Source organism: Bos taurus, chromosome 19, assembly GCF_002263795.3.
Source record: "Bos taurus isolate L1 Dominette 01449 registration number 42190680 breed Hereford chromosome 19, ARS-UCD2.0, whole genome shotgun sequence".
Lineage (NCBI taxonomy): Eukaryota > Metazoa > Chordata > Mammalia > Artiodactyla > Bovidae > Bos > Bos taurus.
The window spans coordinates 49,073,758-49,097,580 of record NC_037346.1 but is presented as its reverse complement, the minus strand read 5'-3'; the positions used below and the strand labels follow the sequence as shown (position 1 = coordinate 49,097,580).

General features: G+C 41.5%; 1 protein-coding gene across 16 annotated transcripts in view; it reads left to right on the top strand.

The window, feature by feature from the left end:
* BPTF (bromodomain PHD finger transcription factor) overlaps positions 1-23,823 on the top strand; it is a 133,222-nt gene that overhangs the window by 30,802 nt on the left and 78,597 nt on the right. For all 16 annotated transcript variants that reach the window (XM_024980957.2, XM_059878594.1, XM_059878592.1 and 13 more), the window contains exon 2: positions 10,192-11,014. In XM_024980957.2, the coding sequence (XP_024836725.1) occupies positions 10,192-11,014 (823 nt within the window). The remainder of the gene's footprint in view (positions 1-10,191; positions 11,015-23,823) is intronic.

Genomic DNA, 23,823 nt, shown 5'->3' with positions numbered 1-23,823 from the left:
TTATACTTGTCCTGTATATGTTTATGGACTTCCCTGGTGGCTCAGACGGTAAAGAGTCTGCCTTCAATGCGGGAGACCTGGGTTTGATCCCTGGGTTGGGAAGATCCCCTGGAGAAGGAACTCCAGTATTCTTGCCTGGAGAATTCCATGGACAGGGAAGCCTGGCAGTTTACAGTCCATGGCGTTGCGAACAGTCGGAGACAACTGAGCAACTTCCACTTTCACTTACGTATGTTTATATGCCATTATTGTTTTATGTTTAAAATTTTTACGTAGATGGTCTTTGGGTGTTTAATTAACTTGCTTGTTTCACTTTTTAAAAAGTATTCATTGTTCGTGTTGATACACCTAGTTCATTTGTTTTTAAATACTATGTAGTATTCCATTATATTTATCCATTTCCTCCTGATGAACATTTAGGTTATTTCCAGTTTTGGGGGTGCTTCTTTAGAGCGCGTATCGTGTACTCTTATCAATTCTTAAATCTATATGTAGGTGTATATTTTTATATGGGTTTCTTTATCTGAGGCTTACATCTTTATTTCAGTTTTGATAGACTCCTTATTTTGCTGGAATTTCACAAAATGCTGTTAGTATTTTGCAGTTGTTTTAAAGGGAGGGACTACTGAAATGTGTTTTAGCCTTGTGTTGTTAACCCAGTGGGGTAGGGTTGTGGAGTAGTCCCTAGATACATTTCCAGACCAGGGTTCTCCAAAGAACTTTCTGTGGTGATGGAAATGTTCTGTATATGTACTGTCCAGTCTGGTAAGCCACTAACCATACATGGCTATTAAGCACTTGAAATGATGCCTTTTGTTAAAATTTTTGCTTTAGATGTCCCAACTTTCTAACTCTGTCATTGATCTCCTTTAGCTGCTATTTCTGCCACCTGCACAAAGGACTCTTGTTATTTCTCTTGCCTTTTACCTGAGAGGTTGACTCCAGTGGTTTTTTAACAATAGGGGAGAAAGTCTAATGCAGTAAAGAGCATAAGCTTAAGAGACCGGTGGACTTCTCCTTTACTGTAACTCTTAGTGGCACAGACTGTTACCTTGGACCAGTCATTCAGCCTTTCTACATGCATCTTTAAAAGGAGATGATAATAATAATATCTAGTTCATGGAGTTGATGTGGAGATAATGCATTTAAATGTGTTTATTAGCACAATTCCTCTCTCTGGTGTATAGGAAGCCCTTGTGAAAGCTAACTGCTCCTATTTTTCCTGTTATTACTAAAATGGGAGATTAGGGAATGGAGACAAAGGAGATTCACCGGAAGAGCACAAACTTGTAAGTAATAATCTTAAAGCTAGATTGAGACACTATTCCAGATCAAAGGGAGATATCCTTGTTACTTTGGACAAATTAGTTTCATAATTTTAAAAAAAGTGTGTGTTAGTTGCTCAGTGGCGTCTAACTCTTTGCAACCCCATGGACAGTAACCTGCCAAGCTCTTCTGTTGATGGAGTTCTCCAGGCACAAATACTGGAGTGATTAGCCATTACCTTCTCCAGGGGATCTTACTGACCCAGAGATCGAACCTGGGTCTCCTGCATTGCAGGCAAGATTCTTTACTGCCTGAGCCACCAGGGGAGCCCAATTTTAAGAAGATGACTAGTAAATAGATTGTTGTTCAGTTGCTAAGTCGTGTCTGACTCTTTGCGACCTCATGGACTATAGCCCACCAGGCTCCTCTGTCCATGGGATTTCCCACGCAAGAATACTGGAGTGAGTTGCAATTTCCTTCTCCAGGGAATTTTCCTGACCCAGGGACTGAACTCCAGTCTCCTGTATTGGCAGGTGACTTCTTTACCACTGAGCCACCTGGGAAGCCCGGTAAACATATTACAGATGATTTATTTTGTTATGCCATTCATGGTTTATGTGTAACATTAGATTAAAGAATGAGACTTGATTAGATACTGAATATTAACTTCTGTTGGAAACAAACTTCACTTACCCAGTACACCAATACTGAGTGTACATCTTTCTTCCCTCAGATAGCAGTTAGAAATAGGGAGACAACATTAACATTTTTTTCCATAGAAGCACATATATATAGAGTTACGGGGTTGAAAAGTCTGAAAATATTGTAAATATCCTTCTTAGTATTAATACAGTAAAAATGTGTAAGCCAAACTGAAACATCTGCAGTGGCATCTGGATTTTAATCTTGGCCTGACTATACCCCTGAATCTCTGCCTTTGTAGGTAGTTTTGCTTTTGGGTATCATTTGTTGAACACTTTTTTACAGTAAAACATGGCCTGTGCTCTCAAGAAGTTAACACATGAGCTGAGGACCCGTGAGTAATTGCCTGTAGTATAAACGTGCTCATGCTATAACAGAGAGCTGTACAAAGTGTCAGAGAAGCACCGGGCCCAGAGGCCCAGAAGACGGATAGGTAACATATGATCAGGGCCTTGAAAAAGGTCTAGGATTTCTCGCAGCTTCAGCAAATGAAGGCAATATCTATTTAAAATGTATAGACAAGTTTTTAAATGAAAACAATGGGAAATTAACAAATACAGATTGTGCCAACAGTGTATATTTAAAAAACCCAGGCGTGTAGAAAAGGACCCCAAGCAATAGTTAACACTTAAGTGTTATTGACCAGTTCTTCCAGAGAGCTCAGAGAAGAGGTGTCCCCAACCCTATCAAGTAAACTTCTATTATGGAATTCAGAGGAGTGGAAAGTGTTGCCTCAGCAACTGCCAGGTTATTTAAATAGTGTACATAAAAACATAATTCTTCTTAAGGTAATAATCTGTCACATGGGCCAGAATCCTTGTTGTTCAGTCAAGAAACTCTCTCCCTTAAGCCAGTCTGTGTTGGAAATACATTGACAGATTCCTGGTCTTTGGTTCCCCTCCCCACTCCACCCCACTCCCCATGCAGACCACTTTCCATCCTTAGCATTTTCTCTTTGTGGTCTTATTAATGTCTTTGATTAGGCTTCAGTTTCCTTTCACACCAGTCCTCTTCTAATCGTGCCTTGGGGCGGCCTCTTAGCTTTCTTGCCTTGAGTTTCCACAAAAGCTCTACTTTTTGCTTGGTAGGGGGAATATCCAATTTCAGTAAAGCCCTAATTTTCAAACTTTACTGCACATGGAAATTATCTGGGGAGAAAGATTAAAAATACAGATTACTGAGCTTCACCCGGGGTTCTGTAAATTTGAGTTGCATTTTGATACTCTACTCTTAACAGTTTCGGTTCAGTTTAACAGTTTCGGTTCAGTTCAGTTCATTCACTCAGTCGTGTGCAACTCTTTGCGACCCCATGGCTGGCAGCACACCAGGCTTCCCTGTCTATCACCAACTCCCAGAGTTTGCTCAAACTCTTGTCTGTCAATTCGGTGATGCCATCCAACCTTCCCATCTTCTGTCATTCCCTTCTCCTGCCTTCAGTCTTTCCCAGCATCAGGGTCTTTTCCAATGAGTCAGTTCTTCTTGTCAGGGGGCCAAAGTATTGGAACTTTAGCATCAGTCCTTACGATGAATATTCAGGACTGATTTCCTTTAGGATTGACTGGTTTGATCTCCTTGCAGTCCAAGGGACTCTGAAGAGTCTTCTCCAACACCACAGTTCAAAAGCATCAGTTCTTCGGCACTCCGCTTTCTATATGGTCCAACACTCACATCTGTACATGACTACTGGAAAAACCATAAGTCACCTTCGCAAAGAGTCGGACGTGACTGAGCGACTTCACCTTCACCTTCACCTCACTGGAAAAACCATAGCTTTGACTAGAAGGACTTTGTTATTAAAGTAACATCTCGGCTTTTAAATATGCTGTCTAGGTTTGTCATAGCTTTTCTTCCAAGGAGCAAGTGTCTTTTAATTTCGTGGCCGCAGTCACCCTCTGCAGTGATTTTGGAGTCCCCCAAAATAAATTCTGTCACTGTTTCCATTGTTTCCCCATCTATTTGCCATGAAGTGATGGGACTGGATGCCATGATCTTAGTTTTTTGAATGTTTAGTTTTAAGCCAGCTTTTTCACTCTCCTCTTTCATTTTCATCAAGAGGCTCTTTAGTTCCTCTTCGCTTTCTGCCACAAGGATGGGGTCATCTGCATATCTGAGGTTATTGGTATTTCTCCCAGCAATCTTGATTCCAGCTTGTGCTTCATCCAGCCTAGCATTTTGCATGATGTACTCTGCATAGAAGTTAAGTAAGCAAGGTGACGATATACAGCCTTGACGTACTCTTATCCCAGTTTGGAACCAGTCCGTTGTTCCATGTCTGGTTCTAACTGTTGCTTCCTGACTCGCATAAAGATTTCTCAGGAACCAGGTAAGGTGGAATGGTATTCCCATCTCTTGAAGAATTTTCCGCAGTTTGTTGTGGTCCACACAGTCAAAGGCTTTGGCATAGTCAATGAAACAGAAGTAGATGTTTTTCTGGAACTCTCTTGCTTTTTCAGTGATCCAGTGGATGTTGGCAATTTGATCTCTGGTTTGTCTGCCTTTTCTAAATCCAGCTTGAATATCTGGAAGTTCTCGCTCAGTTCACTCAGTACTATTGAAACCTAGCTTGGAGAATTTTGAGCATTACTTTGCTAGCGTGTGAGATGAGTGCAATTGTGCAATAGTTTGAATATTCTTTGACATTGCCTTTCTTTGGGATTGGAATGAAAATTGACCTTTTCCAGTCCTGTGGCCACTGCTGAGTTTTCTGAATTTGCTGGCATACTGAGTGCAGCACTTTCACAGCATCATCTTTTAGAATTTGAAATAGCTCAACTGGAATTCCATCACCTCTTCTAGTTTCATTTGAAGTCATGCTTCCTAAGGCCCACTTGATTTCGCACTCCAGGATGTCTGGCTCTAGGTGAGTGATCACACCATCATGGTTGTCTGGGTCTTTAAGATCTTTTTTGTATAGTTCTCCTGTGCTTTCTTTAACAGTGTACCATGTGATTTTGCTGTACTTCTAGTTTTAGGATGGATAGTTTCAAGGCAGCGTCTCAAACTTTATATTTTGGCCACTCTGGACAGCATGCTGTGCTGTGCTCAGTTGTGTCCAAGTCTTTGTGGCCGTGGACTGTAGGCTGCCAGGTCCTCTATCCATGGAATTTCCCAGGCAAGAATACTGGAGTTGGTTGCCATTTCCTCCTCCAGGAGATCTTCCTGACCTAGGGATCGAATCCACATCTCCTGCGTCTCCTGTCTTGGCAGGTGGATTCTTTACCACTGAGCCACCAGGGAAGCCCCTGTGAGGCAGGCAGGATCCAACTAGGGATGGAACCAGTGCTCCCCCTCCGTGGAAGTGCAGAGTCCTAACCACTGGATGTCAGGAAATTCCTGAAAAGTGTTTTTCAGATTGTGGGCTGCATGCAGCATGTTTTAAAAGCAGAAAAAGAATGGAATAGAAGGTATTAAAATGGGATGGAAGAGAAGATATTAGTCTAAGTGAAAGTGAAAGAAAGTGAAAGTCACTCAGTCGTGTCTGACTCTTTGTGACCCCATGGACTGTATAGTCCATGGAATTCTCCAGGCCAGAATGTTGGAGTGGGTAGCTGTTCCCTTCTCAAGGGGATCTTCCCAACCCAGGGATTGAACCCAGGTCTCCCACATTTCAAGTGGTTTCTTTACCAGTTGAGCCACAAGGGAAGCCCAAGAATACTGGAGTGGGTAGCCTATCCCTTCTCCAGTGGATCTTCCTGAGCCAGGAATCAAACCAGGGTCTCCTGCATTGCAGGTGGATCTTTTACCATCTGAGCTATGAGGAAAGCTAGGAGTAGTGCTTAAAAGACTTTACTTTTGGGCTGTATACTAGATTGAGATATAAAATGTATTCTTACTTTGGGTCATGGACAAAAAGTTTGCAGACTGCCCTCTCAAGGTTATGTGTATAGCCTTAACCTGACTCGTACTGACTTGCTCCTCAAAGTGGTGGTGCCACTTTAGGGTCCCAAAGATGATATATCAATGTTTCTGTTGTTATCTGTTCTTCTCAAAAGTTTGTTTGGATGGACTTTAAGATTTTTGTCTATTGATGAGTATGAAACAGTATCTCATTGTGGTTTTACTCTGCCTTTTCCGGATACCTAGTGAGGTTGACGTTAATCACTTTTTTCTTTAATACAGGAAAATTAATATAATTTATCTGCTAGATATTATATCAGTGTTGCAATGGTAATGAGGATAATCTTCAGTGGTATATTATAAATACATTCCCCTGAAGAGTGGAAATGACTTGACTTGCTAATACTAGTGATTGACAGTTGAGGGGCGTGAGTGGTTTAATTTTATGAGTTTTCTCTTTATACACTATGTTCTATGCTTAAACCTGAATCTTTGAATTTGGCATAATGACCTTATATTTGTATTCATACAAGACCATCAGTAGCCATTATTATTAGTATCATTTTATTGATTTGAATATTAATATTTTTATGTATTTGCATCGATAACCTGCCCAGTATTTTTCTTAAAATATTATAGTAAAAATGTATGCATATGATGTTGAAGACTCTAAAAGGATAAAAAAAACTGGCCTTTCTTCCTTCCTTTCCTCCATTTCTCCTCCCTGGGAGCAACTATGAAAAAGAGCCTTATAGGACCTCTTAGATGGATATACTATATTGCTCTTCCCTCCCTTTTTTTGTTTGTTTCTAATTTCTTTTCTCAAATGACATTCTCTCATCATTTTGTAGCTGGCTTTTTCTTCTACTTAATAACATATCTTCAAGATTTTTTATTTCAACCCATATGAATATTACCTTATTCTTTTCAACTGCTATATTGGATGCTATTATCTACATGCATTGTAATTTATGATTTAAGTATTGATGTATATTTAGGTTAAACGAAAAAACCCACAAAATACACACAAACTGTTGCGTTAAGTATTTTGTAATTACTTAAGTGCATGTGTCTGTTTATCTGTAGAATAACTTCTAGGAGGTGGAATTGCTGGGTCAAAGGGCTATGCCTTCAGATAGATTTTTGCCAAATTGCCTTCAATTGAACTTATTTAAACTCTCCCAATAATACTTCAGAATGAACTGACCAGTATTTAATGTTAACTTTGAAAAGTGCTCACATTGTTCAGTATGTATATAGTCGTAGTTTGAATAGACCCTATTTTGTGGTTTCCAGCTAGATACTGGAGTGTAGAATTTGTGAGCCTTTTTTTGCCTTTCTCCTCTTACCTCTAAACCTAATAGAAAGCAGACATACTTTAGCTTAAGATAAAGCTAAATGAACTGTTAAATCAGAATACAGTGGTTATCCAAAATCTTGTAGAATCTGTGAAAGCTGATCCTTCAAAATTAGATGTTGGACAGTGTTTCTGTTACTGTCTAATTTACTACAGAAGAGTACTATCAACAGTCTTTTTTAGGAAAAAACATTAACTGCTCTCATTGATAGTCTTTAAATAGCAATTTTCTGAGTTTCTCATTATAAAAGATTGATATACTGTGTTAAATACTGTTTTAATCAGTTGCCTTTTTTTTTTGCAAGTGACAGAAAACCAACATGTTCACTTTAAGCAAGCGACTTGCTTCAAGTCACACTTGGTTTGTGTGACTGGGAAGTTTGAGTGACAGCTTCTGCCGGTACTTTTCTCCCACTCCTGCTTCTTCTGTTTTCTTGTCTTTGTTCCCTTCTTCCACAAGGGAGGTAAAGGTGGGTTGGCCCCAGACCACCTCTGGCCACCATCTTGGAAAGAACGAGCTTCAGAGCACTTCTCACTCAGCATCTGAATATAAAACCTCAGGCAGGACTCTAGCTGGCCTGCAGTGCCAACGACCGGGAGAAGGAATACTGTGTGTGGGGACCCCATCAGAATCAGGTGGTGTAGGGGGGAGGTAAGTCTCTAAAGAGAGTGATGCTGGCAAATGCTGCCAGTAAAAGAAGCATGCCAAATCTTTCTTAGGTCTAAGAGGTGGGTGTTCAGCTGCAGAGGTGGAATAGATACCGTGAACAGGTAAATTATAAGGTAACAAATGGCTCAGAGAGGCGACAAGAATTCAGAAGAGTTTGGGGGAATTAGTCTTTTGCAGGAAATGGTACCAGAGTCAGATGTTACGGTGGCCATGTTATATTCCACACCACTTGATTTCTTGCTTCATAAGGTCACTTTTATCCATCTTTTTCTTTGTTCTCACAGCCAGACTCTGAATCCAGGTCTTTATTTTCTTGGTAGTTGCAGATGCCCTGTCTCTGATCTGTTCCCCTTGTCCTTTTCATTGTACACACTGAAACCAGAGAAGACTTTCTAGAACACTCTTCTCATGTCCCTGCCCTGCTCAGAAAGCCTGTAACAACCTTCATTACTGCCTGAATAAAGTGCTGTGCAAATGCCTACACCTAACATTTAAGGATCCCTGTGTTCTGGTCCTCGAACTACTTTTGCAACCTTTGCTTCTGCAATCCTTTGCTTGGACTCTGTTTGACAGCATTTTGCATAAACAGCCGAGAGGAACACAGGCACTCTCTCTATAAGCAGGTTTGACTTGTATTTCTTCTCTTGGATTTGAGGGATTCCTCTAGGCTCAGTCTTCGCTGTAATCCCTTTCAGCTTTCTCTTATTTATACTTATGCAGCTGAGACCCAAATAATTTCCAGAAGACAGTGAAATGGACTGGATTACCATCATGATGCTTATCACTAATATGATGATTCCGTGATTTAGTTGAATCTGTGAAAATTGCATCTTTGTAGTAGATGAAAATTTGCTGAGATGAAGGAGGTTTCTTTACTTACTACGTAGGGTGGGTGCTCAGTCACTAAAAGTTGTGTCTAACTCTTTGCAACCCCATGAACTGTAGCCTGTCAGGCTCCTCCGTCCATGGGATTTCCCAGGCAAGAATACTGGAGCGGGTTGCCATTTCCTCCTCTAGGGGATCTTCCCGACCCAGGGATCGAACCTGCATCTTCTACTTGGCAGGTGGATTCTTTACCACTGAGCCACCAGGGAAACCCCTTACTATGTAGGCTCACCTGTGAAGTCTGGCCTAGGGTGATCCCTTGACCCTTTTTCTACAGAAAGTAATGGATATAGTCTTATTTGGAAAATCTTTCCAGTGAATGAATATGGGGAGTAGTGCTTTGTGTAAAAGCTCTTGGCCTCTTATATCCTTTAGTATACTTTCTTCTCCTGGTGTCCTGTACCCTTTTAGTTTGTACCTAATGAGAGTTAGCTGGACCTGAGGAGAGCTTAGGAATGGGGAACAGAAGAGGCAATCAAGAGGTGACCAGCAACCCAAAGCCATGGTTACCATAAAGCTTAATTGTGAAAAGTGAATTCAGTGTTAACTGATCTTGATAAAATTAATCCTTATATTTAAAAATACATTTCTTGTTCTGTAAACATCATTGGAGAGTGTAATAATACTAATGCAGGCATAGCATTTTAAGAGAAGCATGTTTCTTCCCACAAATTTTCTTATTAAAATACTTCATAGACTTTTTCAGAGGATTGACTAAATATGCATGCTTGTTATAAACTAAGCTCTCAAATGATATATATTGGTATATTTATTTACATCCATGGGTATTCCTGGGCTGGACATCGCAGCTCATCAGTTGGCAAACAGGCACCTGCTATTGATGAATTTATGCTGACAAATTAGAGCCTGTTGTCTGTTTCTTAAGAGAACCCCCGACCTCATTTTCTCCCAGTATTGCAACGTTGCTTGCCTTCTCTCTTCCTTCTTCCTTTCTGTCTCAGCCCTAACCTTGAGCGTCACCGTGGCACTCAGGAAGAACTTCTGGCCAAGGAAAGGGCTGCGGCACCAGTGGCCTTCCTGTCTGGTTGCTGAGAGCCGTTTCTTAGTGCAGCGGGGCACCGTGCTGCGCCTGTTCTCTTGGAGATATCTTTTTTTCACTTATATTCTTGTCAGGTCTTTCACAAATACACTGTTAACTTTTTTTTTTATTGTGGTTACCTGTAAACCAGTTATCCCCTCTAGGTAATTGAGAACTGAATATAATTGCAATATGTTTTTGTACTTCTAGTTTGGGATATAATGGGAAAACTTTGCATTTAGATTTTCTACAGACTTAAAGATCAGAGCTAAATCATTGCATCTTGGTGTTCTTTGAACTTGACAGTTATTAGAAAAATAGAAGTATGACATGTCTCTTTTCGGAGATATACATCCAAACAGGAAAAACGGGAAAACCCGTAGTTTGTGGAGGTTGAGGTGTTGATTTGTAACTATACCATTTCTTTCTTTACAGGTAGGCGAAAACCAAGAGTACATCGGCCTCGCTCTCCAATATTGGAAGAAAAAGACATCCCGCCCCTTGAATTTCCCAAGTCCTCTGAGGATTTAATGGTGCCTAACGAGCATATAATGAATGTTATTGCCATTTATGAGGTACTGCGGAACTTTGGCACGGTTCTAAGGTTATCTCCTTTTCGCTTCGAGGACTTCTGTGCGGCTCTGGTGAGTCAAGAGCAGTGCACACTTATGGCAGAGATGCACGTTGTGCTTTTGAAAGCAGTCTTGCGTGAGGAAGACACTTCCAATACTACCTTTGGACCCGCCGATCTGAAAGACAGCGTGAATTCCACGCTGTATTTCATTGATGGCATGACGTGGCCAGAGGTGCTGCGGGTGTACTGTGAGAGTGACAAGGAGTACCATCACGTTCTTCCTTACCAGGAAGCGGAGGACTACCCTTACGGACCAGTGGAGAACAAAATCAAGGTTCTGCAGTTCCTAGTGGATCAGTTTCTCACCACAAACATCGCCCGTGAGGAGCTGATGTCTGAAGGGGTGATCCAGTATGACGACCACTGTCGGGTCTGTCACAAACTCGGGGATTTGCTTTGCTGCGAGACCTGCTCGGCGGTGTACCATTTGGAATGCGTGAAGCCGCCGCTCGAGGAGGTGCCGGAGGATGAGTGGCAGTGTGAAGTCTGTGTAGCACATAAGGTGCCTGGTGTGACTGACTGCGTTGCTGAAATCCAAAAAAACAAACCCTATATTCGACACGAACCTATCGGATATGACAGAAGTCGGAGGAAATACTGGTTCTTAAACCGGAGACTCATAATGTGAGTAAATCTGGTCTTAGACTTTTTTGTGTGTGTATTTAAAATTAAGCCAGCTTCCTTCATGATTGGTGTAGCAGAGCTGTGCTGCCGATGTGATATAAAGTTTTGTGATTTAATACAGAGTTGTATGCGTGCGTGCTAAGTCGCTTCAGTATTGTCCGACGTTTTGCAACCCAGTGGACTGTATGTAGCCTGCCAGGATCCTCTGTCCATGGGATTCTCCAGGCAAGAATACTGGAGTGGATTGCCATGTCCTTCTCCAGGGGATCTTCTCCACCCAGGGATCAAACCTGTGTGTCCTACGTCTCCTGTATTGGCAGGTTGATTCTTTACCACTAGCACCATCTGGGAAGCCCAGTGAGTTGTATAGTTTAATAACTGCTAACTTGAAGGAATATGTGCATTAAAACAAGTTTTTACAATTGTAAGGACAGAAGGGTAGATGAGAAAAAGCAAAGTACACACCATTGTATTCAGTACCTAGGATGGAAAAATTAATTACTTAAAATTACTTAAAGACATTAATTACTAGATGGAAGACCACATGCCACTGTGGGCCCTTCGCCCATTAGATTCCCTGCGCTGCCCCCCGGGATAGGCTCCATCCTCACTTTAGCGTTAGGATTTTCTTGCTTCTCTTTTTAGTTCTGCTGTATCTGTACGTCAAATGGAGCAGCAAGAACAGACCGCTGTCTCAGGAAAGATCGGTGCGGTCACACTGATTGCAACCTCCCGGAAGATAAACCCAGCAAACTCATGGTCATAGTCTTGGCTTGTGCTTTCCCGAGGGTTTTCAAGAGATTGCTTCCAGGCAGGGCGGGGGGAAGAGTGGGGGAAAGTCTGGGGAAGCAGAGGGTTGAGCTCAGTGGGGGTGAGGGACAGGGTTGCAGTGTGGACTTGGTTTTGGACAGCCTGTAGAGGTATGGTCAGAGAGAGCGGGCTGCTTTGTAGTTTCAGCTTCTAAAGTTTTCAGAGCCTTCTTCAAGCTCTCAGAACTAGGTCAAAGCAGAAAATTTGTCGTGGGATGAAATGAAAGAGAGGAGAGGAGAGAGGAAACTTCATCAGCTTAAGGCCAGACCGGGCCAGGTAGAGAGGAGGAGCTTAGCCAGGCCCACCCTTAGTTTTTAAAAGTGAGCGAATTTCAGAGTTTTGTGCCATTGTCGTCTTGCAGTGTTGCTGCTGAGAAATCTGAACCCGTTCATTGATTCTTTGTGTCTAACCAGTTTGGAGTTACCTGGAAGCTTAATGACCCTCCCCTTTGCCTTGGTGTCTCCTGCAGCTGCAGAGTGACGTGGCCTCACGTGGGTCTGTTCTGTCCATTGTGTGTGGTGGGCACTTTCAGGCTGACGGTGGAGTCAGTTCCGAGAGCTTCCCTTGAGGACTTCCTCCTCTCCTATTCCCTGTTTCATTTTTCTTGAACTGTTGTTTTAGTGAATGTTGGACTTCCTGTTTTGGCCTTCTGATTTTATCTTTTCTCTCCAGTTTTCCTCTGTGTCTTCTTTGCAGTGTGTGGGTGTGTGTGTGCACGCATGCGTGTTGCTCAGTGTGTGTATGTGTTGCTCAGTTTTTCTGGAAGATTTTTCTGAAGATTGGTCTTCAAGCCCTAGTACTTATTTTTCCTTCCCTATCATATTTTTATTTTTTAAGAGCTCTTTTGTTCTTAAAATCATCCTCGTTTTTTAAAAATAACATGAAATCCTGGTCTTTTATTTTCTGGAAATAAAAATTCTCTTATTTTTGAAGATATTTTTGATCGTTCTTCATATATTTTTCCCCTCTGTGCGTGGTCTCTGTTTCTCCTAGTCTGCTTCTCCCTGCTGTTTGTTTCTTCCATCCTTAGATGTCTGTTAATCTTTAGTTTTTGCTCTTGATTGATTAACATTGTAGGATTCTACAGCTGATTGGAAGTTCTGAGCAAGTGGGTAGGCTGTGTCAATTTTGAGCTTAACCTTTAGGTGATTTTTCTTCATCTTTGCTCTTGGTGATCCCCAGTGTCACTCACTATCTTTAGCCCTCCTCTTGAGCTTGTCAGGTGGTCCAGAGAGGCCTTTTGCGTGTCCTGCGTGGAGTGGAGCGTGAGGGTCTGGCTGGCTGGGTGGAGACGTGGGCTGCATTTACCATGCACGGCACGTTTACTGTGTGCTTTGCTTTTTGTTCAGCCGCTCAGTTGTGTCTGATTCTTTGCGACCACGTGGACTGCAGCACGCCAGGCGTCCCTGTCCTTCACTATCTCCTGGAGTTTGCTCAGACTCATATCCATTAAGTTGATGATGCCATCCAATCATCATCCTCTGTTGCCCCCTTTTCCTCCTGCCCTTAATCATTCCCAGCATCAGGGTCTTTTTCCAGTGAGTTGGCTCTTTGCATCAGGTGGCCAAAGTATTGGAGCTTTAGCATCAGTCCTTCCAATGAATATTCTGGGTTGATTTCCTTTAGTATTGACTGGTTGGATCTCCTTGCAGCCCAAGGGACTCTCAAGGGACTCCCAAGGGACTTCTCCATACCGTGTGCACAGCCACTCGGTTCCTTGGTTTTCTGTACGGTACCTTTGTTCCCGGTGTCCCCCGGTCCGGAGAACCTCAGTTTTACCTCCTGTAGTAATTAAGCCTTTAGTGGCTTAAAGTGGGTAGGTAAGTGGTCTCTAGATCTGCTCCTGAAGCAGCTGTCAAGCCTTTCTCTGTTGTCGATACTCCCTCCGCATTTCAGTGTCTTCTGAGGATTGTGATTGCTGGGTCTCAGCTCCACCCTTTATATTTCAGGTTGCACTTTCTTGGCTCTGTTAAAGGCAGTTATCACTTGTCCATTTGCTTTCCTGCTTCCAGTTTTTGTTGTTGTTATTTTTATTTTCTCTAATCTTTTGTTTTTAAAATTTTTTTTGGAGTATAGTTGATTAACAATTTCATGTTAGTTTCAGGTGTACCACAAAGTGAATCAGTTACACGCATACAGATACCTGCTTTTTTAAAAGTTCTTTTCCCATATATGCCATTACAGAGTATTGAGTAGAGTTCCCTTTGCTCTACTGCGGGTCCTTATTAGTTAGCTGCTGTGTGTATAGTAGTGTACATGTGTCAGTCCCAGTCTCCAGTTTACCCCCCTCACTGTTGCTCACTGGTAACCACGCATTTGTTTTCTCCATCTGTAGTGCTGTTTCTGTTTCATAGACCAGTTCATTTGTACCCTTTATTTAGATTCCATATGTAAGCGATATCATATGGTGTTTGTTGTTCTCTGACTTACTTCACTTAGCTTAAGAGTCTCTGGTTCCACCCATGTTGCTGCAAAATGGCATGTTTCGTTCTTTTTAGAAAAATATGTATTTATTTGGTTGTGTCAGGTCTTAGTTGCAGCAGTTGGGATCTTCATTACATCACGTGGGATCTTCTGTTGTGGCCCATAGGCTCAGTAGCTCTGAGGCATGTGGGATTTTAGTTCTCTGACCAGGGATCAAACCCACGTCCTCTGCATTGCAAGAGAGATTCTTAACCACCGGACTACCAGGGAAGTCCTTACTTCATTTTTTTTTTAATGGCTGAGTGATATTCCATTGTATGTATGTGCCTCATCTTCTTTATCCATTCTTCTGTGAATGGGCATCTAGATTACTTCTTTTGTCCTGGCAGTTCAGTGCTGCGGTGAACACGAGGGTGCATGTATCTTTTTGAATTATGATTATCTAGTTTCTTTATTCTTTTATGTTTAGATCTTTTTTTAAAAATGCAGACACACTTTATAATTTTATTTATTTATTTGGCTGTGCTGGGTCTTCGTTGGTGCACGGGCTTTTCTCTAGTTGCAGCAAGCAGGGGTTGCTCTCTAGTTGCCGTGTGCGGGCTTCTCATTGCGGTGGCTTCTTTTGTTGTGGGTGCACGGGCTTCAGTAGCTGCTGTTCCCAGGCTCTAGATCACAGGCTCAATCATTGTGGCCCATGCATTTAGTTACTTTGAGGCATGTAAGATCCTCCAGGACCAGGGATCAAACCTGTGTCTCCTACACTAGCAAGCCAGTTCTTTACACTGAGCCACCAGGGAAGTACTCTAAGTGTACATCTTTAAAAATATTTCTTTAGCAGTTTTAAGAGGGTTTCAAGGGCCTTCCCTGGCGGCTCAGATGGTAAGAATCTGCCTGCAACACAGGAGACCTGGGTTCAGTCCCTGGGTTGGGAAGATGCCCTGGAGGACGGCATGGCAACCCGCTCCAGCGTTCTTGCCTGGAGAATCCCGTGGACTAAGGTGCCTGGTGGGCCACAGTCCATGGGGTCACAAAGAGACACGGCTGAGCGGCTCAGCACAGCACCCAGCAAGAGGGTTTCAAGGGACAGGGAATGAGACCTGCGGATTCAGTCTGTTCCTTAATCCAGACACTGATGTGAGACACAGTGTATTATGTTTTTAAATGTTATTTTGTGTTTTTTTGGTCTATCAGTTATATTAAATTTTTACATAATTTTCTTTTTTTGCCCCTGTACCTCCCACATATCTGGTTGTGGTGTTTATTGTTCCATCTTTCTCACATTATGCTATGGAAATGGTAGCATGGAAGCTCGTGTCAGCGAGGTCATTACACATGGAGAGGTAACTGTAACCACATTCTGGTGTGAGGTTTAATGCGGTCTTTCGCTCTGAATGGAGAGTCAGTGACTGCCTCTCAGGGAGCCTGGTGCTTGTGCCCTCTAGACAGCACGCGGCACAGCAGTTAACGGGCCCCATTCCCCCAGTCTCCTGTGCCTTCCCATAGGGCTCAGGGTCCTCAGGATTGCTGTGAACAAGTCAGGAAGTAAGTAAGGGGTGCTTATCCTGTGCTCCTCTTCTCGCGTTGCTCTGTTGTCTTCCCCGTCCCGCCCTTGTTGTTTGTTTCCATCCCTCCACGTGACATGTGGGATTTTAGTTTTCTGACCCAGGGGGAACCCTTGCGCCTTACAGCAGAAGCTCGGAATCCTAACCATTGGACCAGCAGGGGATTCCCTGGGATGGTTATTAATTTATGTATTATAAAATTCTGTTGTTATAGCTGTACAATTCAATAATTTTAGTAAATTAACACTGAAAGCCACACATCCCAGGAAACATTTCCTTCTGAGACAAATCCACATGGTTGGTCATTCTACATTTCAGTCATCCTGAATGAAAGTTTTCTCGTATCTGTCTACAGTTAATCTCACGCCCATCCTCAGCCTTAGAAAATCACTCCTCTGCTGTTTGTATAAATTTGCCTTTTCTAAACATTTCATATAAAAAATATATAATGATGTTTTTCTTCTCAGTTCTTCCACTTAGAGTAATGTGTGCGTTCAGTTTTCTAATAAGCATTTACAAATATATTTTTAAAATTAATCCTCACAACAATCCAATAATGTAGGTACTGTTCTTGTCTGCATTTCGTAGATGAAAAACTAAAACTCAAGAGAAGTTAAATAAGTTGCTCTTGGACTTGCCCGAAACTCTGTGGCTATTAGGAAGTATGACCTTAAAAAAAAACTTTTTTTTTTCCCCCAGGACCTATTTTTAAGACTCTTCTTCTTTCTTGTTTCTTTTTTTTTTTTGGCCATACCATGTGGTTTGCAGGATCTTAATTCCCTGACCAGGGATTGAATCCGGGCTATGGCAGTGAGAGTCCTAAGCACTGGACCGCCAGGGAAGTCCCAAGAATATTTTCAGTAACTAACTCTATACTGTAGCCTAGTTTCTAAGCCTCATCTTGAGAAGTCTGCAACTTGTGTTGTTTTAGTTGTTAAAAGCGGTGCTTAAAGAAAAATACTGTAATGGTTTTGGCTCTGTTGAGACTGGATTTTTCTGAGATCTTATAAATTTGAAACAAAGGCATTTTTAGAAAATATGACGTTAAGTGGTGTTACAAAAAAGTTGTTTCTTGATAAATCAACATCTGTATGTAAAGTGAAGTGAAGTGAAGTTGCTCAGTCGTGTCGGACTCTTTGCGGCCCCGTGGACTGTCGCCCACCAGGCTCCTCTGTCTATGGGATTCTCCAGACAAGAATACTGGAGTGGGTTGCCATTTCCTTCTCCAGGGGATCTTCCCAACCCAGGGATCAAACCCGGGTCTCTTACATTGCAGGCAGACGCTTTATCTTCTGAGCCACCAGCAACACTCAGACAAGGAGAAGAGAAGACTCATTGAATGTGGTTAAATAAAGTGCAAACCTTTGAAATTACAGGAGTCGAAGGACTCAAGAAGGTTCCTGTGGGTGGATTTGTGATACATCAATGAGATGAAATAATCTGCTTTTCTAAATTGGACACTAAAATTCTTCTGTATGTATGTTTGGCTGCATTGGGTCTTAGTTGCGGCACACAGGCTCTTTATTGTGCGGCATGAGGGTTTCCCTCTAGCTTTGGTGCGTGGACTTAGTTGCCCTGCAGCATGTGGGATCTAGTTCCCTGAAGAGCGATCAAACCCTCGTCTCCTGCATTGGAAGGCAGATTCTTAACTACCTGACCACCAGGGAAGTCCCAGTGTAATATGTGATAATAATAATTTATTATTATTATTTAATAATTACATATTTGGCATTGAAACTATTCACTTACATTTATTTGTTTTAAAAGCTTTAATCATAGTCCCTCAAATTTCCTTTCTTAATGATAATAAAGTACACAAAATTTAATGGAAGATTTCAGATGAATTAGGATAGTATCTTTTTTCATGTGTTGTGACATTTTGACTATTTTCTTTGTAAAGTCCGATACAAAGATTTCAGTATCGTTGTTAATGAGAGTCATTCTTTGTCAATAATTTGAATAAATGTGAAAGATTTTACATCTTTTTCAAAGTTAGATCAAAACAGTTTCCATTTAAGCGCCCCCTTGTGGTAGATTATATGTGGACTCCTGATGAAAAGTTTTGAAACAATGTAAATTGCTCAGGTTATGTAGAGATTTGGTGTATGCTTTCTGGGAAAGTCCAGAAGCTTAAAATGATGAATCAGTGGACCTGTTGTCCAAGGGGTTATGTCTGAAACAAAGTCTGGGGCAGTAATCACTTGTTTTTTTTTTTGGCTGAGGCTTGCGGGATCTCAGTTTCCCCACCCGGGAGTGAACCCTCGCCCCCTGCGGTGGAAGCGCAGCCTTAACCTCTGGACCCCCACGGAAGTCCCAGTGAACACTTTTTCACTGTGATGCTAGTATTTTATAGACATTAAGTTTTCCTATTATTGCTTTTATTTAATAGTCATTTAAAATGTTATTTGGATAGGTTAGTGAATAAAAGTTCTTACACATGAGTTTATAGTCTACCTGAAGAACCAAGATATTGAGCAAACAATTTAGAGATCAGTTCCAGTCTGATATTTAAGAGGGCCAATCTTTCTTAAATATTGTTTTCATTCTACCAATCCTTTGCTCTGAAATTGGGGCTTTTAATAAAGTAGGAAGTACCAGATTAGATTAGCACCTTTTCCTCTCCTTTCTGGATAAAATTACCTTGAACATAGCATTTTAAAGCTCAGCATTTTTTCACTTTCCAGAACTAATATATCCTTTTTAACCTGTACAGCTTTCTACCTGTACCTCCCCATTCCAGCCATAAGCTGCCGATTTACTGGCTGACTCAGTTGCCATCAGACCTAACACGTGTAACCCTTCTGCCCATGTCCAGTTCTGCGTATCCAGCAGCCTCTTGGACAAGCCCACATAGCAGGCGCTTCAGATGCACCATGTCTGAAGCTGATGCATCACTTGCCCGCATTAGCTGCCTTTCGCTCAGTGTTACTGTCTTAGTGATGGGATCACCATCCTGCCTGCTGCTCAAGCTAGAAACCTGGAAATGGTTTCCTGTCCTGTGTTGTTTTTTTATACCTTGTAATTATCTCTTCAGTATTGGATCTCTTTCTCTGCATTCTCACTGTCAGCATCATCTCAATTACATTAGTTGAGTTGTCTCCAAACCAGTCTGTGTGTGACTCCCCATTCCCCAGTTGTGTTTTGTGTTCCATAGTTGGACTGTTTTTAAAACAGCCCCTCTGGTCAGGTCTCCTTTACCCTCAAGTTGAAAAACTTTTCAATTACATGCTTTCATTTGCCCTTAACAGAAAGTTTGTAGATCTCTAGTTTTGTATATTCTCTAACTTTGTTGTTGTTCAGTCACTAAGTCCTGTCTGACTCTCTTGTGACCCCATGGGCTGCTTCCTGCCAGGCTCCTCTGTTCATGGAATTCTCCAGACAAGAATACTGGAGTGGGTTCCCATTTCCTTCTGTAGGGAATCTTCTGACCCAGGGATTGAACCTGCGCCTCCTACATTGCAGATTCTTTACCAGTGAGCCACCGGGGAAGCCCTGTTCTCTTTCTTCCCACCACCCAAAACAAAATAAATAAAAAGCACCCAGGCAAACAAAAAAACTCAAAGCCTTTCTACTAACTTATCTTTCAAGTCAGCCTATATATGCCATTTCCTAGAGCTTTCCCCCTGAAATTCTCTCCCACTTGCACCCTGAGACAACTTTAAAAAAAAAACAAAACCCACACTCCACTTTAATTATTTGTTTTAAGGTAGATATCATATACTTCATAAGATGATCAAAATAGTAGCAACCCTGCATACTGCACCTACTGTATGCTGTCAGTGTTTGAAGCACTTTACATTTTTAATTTATTTAATCCTCACAGCAGCATTTTGATATATAAATACTATCACTCCCATTTTACAGATGGAGAAGTTGAGGCATCGCAAGGTTAAATAATTTATCCGGTATGATACTTCTAGCAAGTGGCAGAATCAGAATTCAGTCCCAGGCATTCTAACCCAGAATGTGTGCTCTTAACCTGCTTGGGCTGCCTTTGGTCTCTGAATCTTGAGCTGCATTAGTTTGCTCGGATGGCTGTAACAAAGTATAGTGAGAAATTCACATTCTAATCATTGTGGAGGCTAGAAGTCTAAAATCAAGGTGTCTGTGGGGCTGTGCTCCCTCCAGAGGCGCTAGGAAGGAATCCTTTGTTTGCCTTTTCCATCTTCTGGTACCTGAGGTGTTCCTTGGCTTATGGTAGCACAATTCCAGTTTCTGCCAACCTCTGTGTTTTTAAGATAGGCCTTTTCTGTCAAGTGGCCCAAGATTCTTCCAGCCTTTTCCCATTACCCAGTTCCTAAGCTGCTTCCACGTTTTTAGGTATTTGTTCCAGCAGGACTTTGATTTCCCAGTATCCAGATCTGTTTTGGTTCCCTAGGGCTGCCGTAACCTATTGACATAAGTTGAGTTGTTTAAAGCAACAGGAATTTATTCTGTCACGATTCTGGGGCTGAGAGTTTGAAATCCACGTCAGCAGGATTGTTTCTTTCACCTTTCTCCTAGCTTCTGGGTGGTTGCTGGCTGCCCTTGGCATTTCCCAGCTTACAGACTGGCACATCACTCAGATTTCTGCCTCTGTCTTCACATCACCTTCTCCATGTGTCTCTTCGAATCTTCTCCTCTTTCAAGGATAGCAGTCATTTGATTTAGGGCTCACCCAAATCCAGGATGATTTCATCTCAAGATCCCTAGATAATTACAGGTGCAAAGACTGTATTTCCAAATAAGGTCACGTTCTGTGGTCTCAGGTGGACACGCATCTCTGTGGGGTACTAGTCAACCCACCACACTAGCGTTCCTTACTCTTAGTTTCTGTGGGTTTGTTTAGAAATGAAACTAAAAATTTAACTGTTAGTCATTAACCTCTTATCTTGCCTAAGTAGAAGCCAAACAGACTTTAAAACATAGGCATAGAATCTGGAAACTTGCGCTTAATTGCATTTTTGGCAAATATTTTCGTTACAGCCTGTCCTTCCCCACCAGCCTGTGAGCTCCTTGAGCTGATCAGTGACTTCACGGAAGCTGGGCCAGTTTAGGGGTGCAGAAAGAGCATTGCAGAGACAGAGCTTCTGTAGAAAACAGGTTATAACCCCATAAACAGATACACCTACAAATTGATGTATATTCCTACAGGAAAGCTGTTGTCACCTTTACAATTAGAAGAAATAATCTTGGTTATTTAAATTGTGTAAATGTGCCCAAGTACATCAGTATTAAAACAACTTTTCTTTGAAAGCATTTGCCATTATTGTTCACTCAGTTTTACTACTTTATGCTTTTGATGAATTTATCCTCCCTACAGCCTCAAGAAGAAAAAAAAAAAGTGTTGAGTATTATCTTTGATGAGCAGAATAAAAAATAGGGCTATTTTTAGCAGGACATTGACAAAGTGTACATTTAGGGGAAGAATATCAGTGTAGTGAAAACTGGAAAACGTGCTGTGTGAGAAATGATTAAAGTATTTTATCATTTAAGATACAAAGAAAAGAAAAAAGTGGTAAAATTATAGATGTGAAAGAGTTGAAGGACTGTGTGGAGGAGGTGTTAGATTCATTTCAGAGAATTCTAGCAGAATGGGTTGATGGAAGTACTAGGTATGTGTGTCTTCTCTTAAAAGGGAAAAAGCTTCCTAATAGCGCAGTTTCAATCTAGAATGGACTGCCACTGTTACAAAGTTGTGAATTCTCTCTTAAGATGAAAATTAAGTGTTCTCTGTTAAGATGGAAACTCTGCAAATGCCGGCATGGGCTGATTTAGTCATCCGATAGGGACCCTTTGAATAGCTTGTGAGTTGCTTAAGTTTGTTCTCATCTCATTCTTATGCTCGTAAATTGTATTTCTACCCCCAAAATGTTTTTATGTAGACTATTTTTCTTGTTCCATTGAAATTTGTAGATATTTCTGTATCGAGAAAAAAGCAAACAGGTAAGAAAAAAATTTGATAGCAGAGGAATAAAATTTATAACAGAGGAAAACTCCTTCAGATTGGTTTCTTAGAAAATGATTAGGTTGTCCCGTAACTCTTGTGCTTGGTCCAAGCTTGCTGTGTCCTTTCTGATTTGATGTGTGTGCGTGCTAAGTCACTCATTCGTGTCTGACTCTCTGCAACCCCATGGACTGTAAGCCACTAGGCTCCTCTGTCCATGGGATTTCCCAGGCAAAAATACTGGAGCAGGTAACCATTTCCTACTCCACAGGCTCTTCCTGACCCAGGGATTGAACCTGTGTCTCCTGCTTTGGCAGGTGAATTCTTACCACTGAGCCACCTGAGAATGTTTTTGTTATGGTATTGCCTTTGGAAAGCTTTTTATTTATTTATTTTTGGCTATGTCCCATGGCTTGTGTGCACCTAGTTCCCCAACCAGGGATTCAACCTGGGTCCTCAGCAGTGGAAGCACAGAGTCCTAGTGACTGGACCACCAGGGCATTCCCTGTTAATCTTTTCATTAGAAGATTCTGACATCTTTAGCATTTTAAATTGCAGTAGACCATTGTTTTCATTCAGTCATAAGACGTCAGTAAAAATACCTATTGTAAAGTAAAATCCAGAGCAGCTTAAAAAAATGATTTTCAGAAATTTTTGTGAAAAGCCTCTATCAGAGATATAGATCCTATGTCGGTAGATGCCTATTTGAAAAAGCAAAGCTAGATAACGGGGACCCTTTATTAAACCTTTTTTCTTAAAAATTTTTGTTGTTTGATATCCTTTTATTTATCCATGATTTAATATATCCTTTCTTCAAAACTATTGAATGTCTCATTCCTGGAGTTCTACATTTTAATTTATTTACTACCTTACCTTATTATTGTTACTACTAGTAACAATAATATTTTCTATTTATTGGTCATTATGGCTCAGACAATAAAGAATCCGTCTGCAGTGCAGAAGACACAAGAGACTTGGATTTGATTCCTGGGTCGGGAAGATCCCCTGAAGTAGGAAATGGCAATCCACTCAAGTATTCTTGCCTGGAAAATTCCATGGATGGAGGAGCCTGGCGATGTACAGTCCATGGGGTTGCAAAGAGTCGGACACGACTGAGCCACTAACACTGCACTTGTCAATGATGTTCCAGGCACTATAACACTTAACTCTAATAAGATGCCTTATCAGAATACCTTTATTTGCTTTATAATATCTCACAGTGACCCTCAAGACAGGTCCTGTTATCCCCATGTGCCAGTGAGGTGAATAAAACGGCTCAGACACTCAGAGAGGTTGTGTCTTGTCCACGTTCACATATCATAAGCGACTGAGCTCATTTAAAGCCAGATCTTTCTTAAAGTCCTCTTCTTTCAGCTCCATCAGTTTGCCTTTGAGCAAGTAGAAAAGTTAGACTTGTTCTTGTCAGCTACTTCATACATATTCCTGATTAAAAAAAATTTTTTAATTGAAGCATGATTGCTTTACAATATTGTGTCGGTTTCCACGTACATCACCATGAATCAGCCACGAGTGTACATATGTCCCCTCCCTCCTGAACCCCGCTCCCATCTCCCTCTCCATCCCAGCCCTGTAGGCTGTCACAGCACTGAGTTGAGCTCCCTGTGTGACACAGCAGATTCCCACTTGCTGTCTGTCTTGCATCTGGTAATTATGTGTTTCTGTGCTATTCTTTCAATTCGTCCCACCCTCAATGAACTTATACAGAAATTGTGGTACGTATATACAATGGAATATTGCTCAGCTATAAAAAAGGAGCACATTTGAGTCAGTCCTAATGAGGTGGATGAACCTAGAGCCTATTATACAGAGTAAATAAGTCAGAAAGAGAAAGACAAGTATTGTATATTAATGCATGCCTATGGAATCCTGAATTCTTTTGAATGAGAGAAGAACTACCCTCACATATGTTTCTTAAAAGTCTGGCGCTAGACATTAATTTGCCTTGTGTTTTTAATCAGTGACTATTCGTGTGCAAGTGTCTGCCTCCATTGCAAGTGAATGGCATCTTTAGAAAGATTTAAGCAGGACAGGAAGCTGCTCTGCTCTTTTCCAGTTTGAGCTTTGAT